The sequence below is a fragment of the Malurus melanocephalus genome, unplaced genomic scaffold (assembly GCF_030028575.1).
Source record: "Malurus melanocephalus ecotype Western Australia unplaced genomic scaffold, MMel_1.1 scaffold_983, whole genome shotgun sequence".
In the NCBI taxonomy this organism is placed as follows: domain Eukaryota; kingdom Metazoa; phylum Chordata; class Aves; order Passeriformes; family Maluridae; genus Malurus; species Malurus melanocephalus.
This window is the reverse complement of record NW_026624215.1, coordinates 65,717-73,528: the sequence shown is the minus strand read 5'-3', so window position 1 is coordinate 73,528 and position 7,812 is coordinate 65,717. Positions and strand designations below refer to the sequence as shown.

Below are 7,812 nucleotides of genomic sequence, written 5' to 3'. Positions count from 1 at the left end.
GAATAAATACTCTGTGGGCTGTTTGAGGATGATGTTTTGCCCAAAAGCAGCTGGAATTGTGCCTGAATTTCCTATTCCTCCTTTCAGATCTGGCCGAGGCAGCCCCGGGCAGCAGCGAGCAGCCCCCGGCCGATCTCCCGGGGCAGATCCAGGCTCTGGCAGCCCAGCTGAGCTCAGAGGATCTCCATTCCTACTCTGGGCAGCAGCTTTTCCAGATGCAGGAGCACTTGGCCACCATGGCCTCGTGCATCCTGCGCAATCTGCAGTCACGTTGGCTCTCCCCACCCCATCCGGGCCCGGAGTAGCTGCTACTCACAACTCCGTAAGGACCATGTGCTTACAACACCTTTCCTCCCACTTGTTTGCCTTCCTGCTGATTTACTCCTTAAACTCTGCATTTTGTGGTTTTTTAACACCTACATAAATTTATTGTGGGTTTTTTTTTCCCCTTTTTATTTTTTTGTTGTTGGTTGTTTTTTTCCCCTGAATTTGTGGACTGTTTCCTCCCTGGCAGAGGTGTTTCTATTGGATTGCTATGCATCTTTCTTTCAGGCAAGTGAAAGAAAAAACCTGACAAAGCTGTGCAATAGCAAAGACTGTGAAAACCAAACCAACAGAGTAATTAAATTATTTTCTTCACATCCAAAGTGTTCTTACTGCTGCAAAGTCTTGCTGTGGGGTAAGAGCTGGAGCTGGCAGCTCTGCTCCTCTCCTGCTGAAACTCTTGCAGCACATGGGAGGTAAGCTGGGCTGCATTCCTTACAGCAGGAATCTGGGATTTGTACTGGATTTATTTTTCCACGTATTTTTGTATGTCTCACCCTAAGGAGTGCTGAGGATTGTGTTTGTACAGGAGCAAAGCTCTGCAGAGCCTCCCAGGCTTTGGCCCATGGCCTTTGCTGGCAGCAATTCTCCTTTTGGGAAGGCTTTTCCATGGGGAAAGGGATGGATTGGACAAGAGCTCTTTGTATATTGTGTACAGACTCACAGCAGATGTTGGGTAATAATTTATGGAGTTGGAATTGCATGGAGTGCATTGCTGCTTCTTGGAGACCTTCAGCCGGAATTGCCAGGTTTTTCTCTGGAATTCTGATCTGTATATATTGTACTGTAGCTATCCAGATGGATCTTTATTGAAAGGAACTGCTGCAGGTGGTTTTAGAACTTTTACATGGGCAAATAAAAGAGCAAAATAGTTCCCAAATGTGGTCGTGGCCTCGTGCTTCCGTGGATTTGGGATTTCTCTCTCTTCAGCTTCCCTTCAAATTTGGATTCCCAAGGGAAGGACCTTGGGATGTCTCCAGTGCTGTTGTAAGGTAGGAGCAGGTCCTTGAGGACAGGGTCTGCAAAACTCTGAATATTCTTTATGGTGTTTGTGGGGCCTGGAGCTGCAGCAGGAACCGTTCTCTGAGGGTTTTCCTGCTTTCCTGAAAATGTTCTTTGGGTTCCAAATCTGCCTCAGGAGGAGCTGCTCAGGTAAGGATGTTCTGCCACAGGGAAAGGCTGTCAATCCCAACCCCCAGTGCTGCCAGTCCTAAACCTGCCTTGGGAAGGACGTGGCCCTTCCAGGCTGGAATTCCCTCTGAACTCAGGAATTCCTCAGGAAGATGGTACAACTCCTGCTCTTGGTTCAGGCTTCTCTTACACACAGCACAGTGATTTTTATTCTCTTTTTTCCTGGGCAGTGGCTGCCACCAGGTGCTGCAGTAGATGAAGCAAAAAATGCTGTGTTCAGATGTGAAATGACCTATCCAGACCTGGCTCCTTCCCACTTCCTTCCAGTTTGTGGGATCAGTTCCCTTTTCCAGCCCCAGTGACGCCATCCAGACTGCAGAAACCTCAGCTTTATTCATCACTAATTTACAAGAAATCACAGCTTTTGCCCCCAGAACAGTGGCAGGAGAACACATCCATGGGAGCTCGGCAAGCAGGAGGAGAGGGGGCGTTGCTTTTCCCTCCCCAGATAAAATTGGTTTGAAATACAAAGCTTAAACATGTCTTACATGGAAAAGGAAGGGGAGAGATCCAAACATTTTAGAATAGCCCAGAAAAATGAATGAACAAAGTAACGTGTGTGTTCATCTTTAGTAACAGAATATTGGAGATTCCCCATCGTGCAGGTGATGAAATTCCAGGCATTTGGGAGGTTTTGGCATGGGGATAAAGGCAGGATGTGCTTTTCAAACCTGAACATGGTGATTTCTGGGCTGTTGCAGTGGATTTGGCTCTGCAGTTGTTGTGTTGAGGCTGAGGGGTGGCAGCAGGGAGGGGGCTCACACGGCCTCCACGTAGTTGGCCGGCAGCATTCCCGTCTTGCCCGTCCTCTGCACCGTCCCGTACATCCAGCCCTCGTCGATGGCCTGCACGTTGACAATGGTGTCCCCGTCCTTGAAGGACACCTCGTCTGCATCTGCTGCTGTGTAGTCGTACATGGCCCGGAAGGTCTTCTGTGGGGACAGAGGGGACAGGGGGGACATGGTCACAGCCTGACAGGGGACAGGGGGGACATGGTCACAGGGTGACGGGGAGGGCATGGTCACAGCCTGACAGGAGGGACATGGTCACACCATGACAGGGGACAGAGGGGACAGGGGGCACATGGTCACAGCCTGATGGGACACCAAGGGACATGGTCACAGCCTGACAGGGGACAGCGGGGACAGGGGGACATGGTCACAGCCTGACAGAGGGGATAGGGGCGACGTGGTCCCAGGGTGACAGGGGACAGAAGGGACATGGTCACAGGCTGATGGGACACCAAGGGACATGGTCACACCCTGACGGGACAGAGGGAACATGGTCACACCTGACAGGGGGGACATGGTCACACCATGACAGGGGACAGAGGGGACATGGTCATAGGGTGACAGAGGGACATGATCACAGCCTGATGGGACACCAAGGGACATGGTGACACCTTGACAGGAGGGGCATGGTCATAGCCTGACACGGGACAGAGGGGACCTGGTCACAGCCTGACAGGGGACAGAGGGTACATGACCACATCCTGATGGGACACCAAGGGATATGGTCACACCCTGGCAGGGGACAGGAGGGACATGGCCACATCCTGGCAGGAGATAGAAGGGACATGGTCACACCCTCATAGGGAACACCAAGGGACATGGTCACACCTTGACAGAGGGGACATGGTCACACCCTGACAGGGCGTACCAAGGGACATGGTCACATCTGACAAGGGACAGGAGGGACATGATCACATCCTGGCAGGAGACAGAAGGGACATGATCACAGCCTGACACAGGACACCAAGGGATATGGTCACATCTGACAGGGCACACCAAGGGACATGGTCACATCTGACAGGGGACACCAAGGGACATGGTCTAACAATGACGGGACAGAAGGGACCTGCTCAAACCCTGACATGTCCCAGAACATCTGCAGGGACACAGGACAGAAGGGACATGGTCAAACCCCCATAGCCAGGGTTGGGAATTGGTGTCACAGGGCTCAGAATTGGTGGTCTGGCTCTGTTAACTCTCCTGGCTGTGGCTTCTCCCTCCCTGAGCACCTTTGGTCCCCTGGGTGCCACAGCCCCTGGCTGAGCCATTGTCCCCAGGGCTCTAGCTGTCACTGCTGTTGTCACCTCGCAGTGATTTTTGGAGGTGATGCCATTCCCACCATCCTGTACCTACTCCAGAGTCAGTCTCTGAGCACTTCTTCCCAATCCCAAATTTTCCAGTGTTAGGCACGGGAAGGGCTCATTCACAGTTTCCAAGTGCAAATTCCGAGTTTCCAAGCTCAAGGAAGGATGTGTCCCCTTCCATCCTCCTGGTGTCCCCCAGAGGGTTGAAATGTCACCCCCTCAGCCTTCATTAACACTGTTAATTAATGTGTCCCACAGCTCCCCAGAGTCCCAGGGTTACTCACCCCAGCAGTGGAGGGGTGGGATGGCACCGAGGACACCGTGGTTTGCTGGGTGGCCACCGAGGACGAGCGCTGCTGTGGCAACTCGATGGTCTTCACCTGCTTGTAGCCCACTGCAGAGGGAGGAGAGCGTGGTTGGGGTTATTATGGGATTGTGGGGTAAAGATCAGGAGCAGTTTAAAATGCAGATTAACAGCTGCTGCTCGTGCACAACCCAACATTTTGGAGACGTGGCTTCTCCTGGCTCTGGGAGGTGCTGAACAGCATCTTGTGGCCAGCTGGGGTGTCCCCAGGRTGTCCCTGTCCCCTACCTGTGGCCGTGGCAGTGAAGAAGCCCCCGTTGCTGTAGTAGGACAGGCGTTGGTCGGTGCCATCCGACGGCTCCGATTTCTCGTCGGCGGCGCCGCTGATGCTCAGAGCGCTGGCAGAACGTGAGTGCTCCCTGCTGCGGCGCTGGGCCTGGACTGTGGGGACAGAGGGGACAATGGGGACACTCAGCACCCTGGGGATCACACTCAGCACCCTGGGGCTCACAGACCCTGCACTCCAAAGCTCACAGAACCCAGCCCCGCTCAGCTCCGTTTTTTCCACAATCGCAGTCTAATTTTATGATTCCATGGACACCACACTGAGGTTTTACTCTCCAATTTTCACAGTGTTTTTATCCTTTCTCTTTTAATCCTTTCTCAGCCTCTTTCCCTTAGTCCTGGCTGCTTCCAATGTTTTTTTTTTTTTTTTCTAATTATCCCATGCTTTCCTTCCTGACACAGCTCTGAGCCATCCGCAGGATTTTCTGCCATCCAGGTATTTTTCTTCTCAAACAGGAATTAATAAAATCTCAATGGGAACAGCCTGTGTAGTTTCAGAAGGAAGCACAGGTTGTGTCATGGCATCAGTGGATAAACAAATAACCCTCCTCCTGCTCGTGTTGGGTCATTTTATCACAATAAGATAATAATGGAGTTTTTAATATCAGTTCAGCTGGTGAGGAGCAGCCACAGCCAATTTCTCTCAGTCCCTGTGTCCCTTGTGACCTCTCAGCTGTTTTTGGCACCCAACCCCACCTCTGCAGAGCTGAAATCCCATTTTCCCCCATGGGACACACCTGAGATCATGTGCAGGCTCCGGGACTGGATGTTATCCTCAGCGGGGTCGTAGTCGAAGACGGAGCCGGGGTTGGTTCTCCAGACCCGGAGCCCTGCAGGACAAATGGATATTCCTGAGAAAAGTCTGGGCTGGAACAGCTCTGGGAGTGTCCAAAGCTGGGCTGGAACAGCTCTGGGAGTGTCCAAAGCTGGGCTGGAACAGCTCTGGGAGTGTCCAAAGCTGGGCTGGACAGGGTTTGGAGCACCCTGGGACACTGGGAGATGTTCCTACCCATGGCTTTAAGGCTGGGCTTTAAGATCCCTCCACCCCAAACCAGCCTGGGATTCTTTGAAAAATCACCCACATTTTATCAATTATTATTTCTCAACTCTACAGCACAGATTTGGCTTTTTTACAATTCATCTGCAGCAGGAATTCCCCAATACAACAGAAACGAAGTTAAAAACAGCAGTAAGAACTATAAATTCAGTGTGACTTTATAAAGGCGAGGACAGCAGGTGACAGGGAACTCACAGCTGCCATGAGTGAATATTTTCACAAAGGATTTGGATGGAAACATCTCCAAGGGATGATGGATGGAAACATCCAAAGGATTTTTTTCACAAAGGACGTGGATGGAAACACCTCCAAGGGATGATGGATGGAAACATCCAAAGGATTTTTTTCACAAAGGACTTGGATGGAAATACCTCCAAGGGATGATGGATGGAAACATCCAAAGGACTTGGATGGAAACATCTCCAAGGGATGATGGTTGGAAATATCCAAAGGCTTTTTTTCACAAAGGACTTGGATGGAAATATCTCCATTTGGAATTGATGTGGCTGAGCTCGAGTGAAACCCCTCCCCACTCTGCCCATGGAAATGCTGTCCCAGGTGTCCCTAAGCCTCACCTGTGAGGTTCTCCTGGTCCTGGTCCACACGTTTCCTCTCCATCTCCACCACCCTCCTCTGGATGCCCCTGTAGCTGATGTCACTGAAGTCCTGCATGTTCTTCTTGACGCGCTCCGTGATGGGGTCGGTGACCACGGGGGTGAAGCTCCCTTTGCTCTTCTCAAAGTCCTCGTGGTACTTCACCTGTAATTCCAAAAGATTGTCATTCCTGCCCCAGACTCTTGCTGTGTTCTCCACAGTAGGACTCGATGATCCTGAGGTGTTTTCCAACCTTGGTGATTTGGGATTGCTGAGGATAAAACACCACAGGGGTTCAGTGCCCTCCTGCTTTTCTCCAAAGTGCACAGTTTAGGGAGGAATGATGGAATGCTGGGCTGTCCACTTCCATCCTGGGGCTAATAAATTCATATTTTTATCTCTCTATCTTTATTGATCAGGAACAACACATCAACAACAAAAGCAGGAGACATTTCGATGATGGTTAAAAATTGCAATTTGAACTTTGCCTTTCCCAGTCCTGAGAGAGCCTAATCCCAAACTCTAGGATAACCAAAGCTGGCTGGACACGTTTTCCTGGGGTTATTTTTGTATTTAACCCCATTCCCAGGCCCAGGACACCTCAGGGAGTGCTCTTACAGTGGAGATGTGTTTCTGGGTCTCCCTCACACGCCGCATCTCCGGGGTGTCCAGCACGTAGGCAGCTTTTCCTTGCACTTGCTTCCGAAAACTGTCAGAATAAAGAACCTGCAGGGGGACAGGGAAAACGGGATTTATCTCTGGAGCACCAGGATGGCAAAGGGGGCCTGGCCCAGATTTTTAGGGAGCATTTTTTATGATATTTTTTATATTTTTATAGCATTTTATAAGACTTTATAACACGTTCAATAACATTTGTTATAGCTTTTTAAAATAACATTTCATAACATTTTCTATAACATCCTATAACATTCTATAACAGTTTTTACAACACTTTCATAACTTTTTAAAATAGTATTTTACAACATTTTTTGCATTTTTAGAACTTTTTGAAGTAACATTTTATAACATTTTTATAACATTTTTTATGACTTTTTAAAGTAACATTTTAACATTTTTTACGAGACTGTTTATAAAGAACCATAATTTTATATATCCCACAGCATTAAGGTAGTAATTGGAAATTTAACTGTTTAAAAGCCCCCGAATTAACACAGTTCATCACAGAAATAATTGATTGCACCAGCAAGCATTAAAGAATTCTTTCTGGTTTTTTCATCCTTTCAAACCTCTCCTATCTGAGCGGGGATTTTAGGGATGAAATGTGGTTTTCCCGTGGTTTTCCTGCCCCACAGCACCCACCGAGCTGATGTTTTCCTGATTTCGTTTGGCTCTCTCCATCTCCGGGGTCAGCGGGGTCGGGGTTCCCTTGGCCATGTGTTCCTTGTACAGCACCTGCAGGGCACAAACACAGCTCGGATTGAAACAATTCCAGCTGTTTTTAGGAGTTATTGTTCAAGCAAAATCAGCCCTGCAGGGTGGAAAAAAATCCCGGGAAACAAAGCAGCTGCAACGTTATTGGCAAAAGGTAAAAAAAAAAATCAAAGGGATAAATAGGCAGAAACCAGGAAAACCAGGGAAATAAGGCTGAATTAGGTGGAGTTTGGCTCAGGATGGTTATTTTTGACACAAAGTGCTGGGCTGTGCTTTCAGTACCGAGCTGATTTGTTCCTGGTTCCGTTTGACTCTTTCCATCTCCGGAGTGATCGGGCTGGGAGTGGCTTTCCCTAAACCTTCCCTGTACGCAACCTACAGAGCACAAAGGAACTCGGTCACCGGGGCACAGCACAAAACCGGGCTCTTACTGGGTTTAGACTCAACATCAGCCATTAGGAAAGTAGGGGGAAAAAGTCAGGAAAAATAATATTAACGCAAAAAAAAAAA

General features: G+C 49.3%; 2 protein-coding genes across 2 annotated transcripts in view; one reads left to right on the top strand and one right to left on the bottom strand.

The window, feature by feature from the left end:
• Positions 1 to 439, top strand: part of RIF1 (replication timing regulatory factor 1) — a gene marked incomplete at its 5' end in the record, with an annotated part of 25,953 nt that extends 25,514 nt beyond the window's left edge. Inside the window, one exon of the mRNA XM_057386536.1 lies at positions 88 to 439. Coding sequence (XP_057242519.1) covers positions 88 to 305 — 218 coding nt within the window. The remainder of the gene's footprint in view (positions 1 to 87) is intronic.
• A 1,396-nt stretch (positions 440 to 1,835) lies between these two features.
• Positions 1,836 to 7,812, bottom strand: part of LOC130585868 (nebulin-like) — a 71,663-nt gene continuing 65,686 nt past the window's right edge. Inside the window, exons 82-89 of the mRNA XM_057386535.1 lie at positions 7,585 to 7,677; positions 7,231 to 7,323; positions 6,529 to 6,636; positions 5,892 to 6,075; positions 4,997 to 5,089; positions 4,203 to 4,355; positions 3,895 to 4,004; positions 1,836 to 2,447 (exon numbers count right to left, since the gene is read on the bottom strand). Coding sequence (XP_057242518.1) covers positions 2,274 to 2,447; positions 3,895 to 4,004; positions 4,203 to 4,355; positions 4,997 to 5,089; positions 5,892 to 6,075; positions 6,529 to 6,636; positions 7,231 to 7,323; positions 7,585 to 7,677 — 1,008 coding nt within the window. The 3' untranslated portion in view covers positions 1,836 to 2,273. The remainder of the gene's footprint in view (positions 2,448 to 3,894; positions 4,005 to 4,202; positions 4,356 to 4,996; positions 5,090 to 5,891; positions 6,076 to 6,528; positions 6,637 to 7,230; positions 7,324 to 7,584; positions 7,678 to 7,812) is intronic.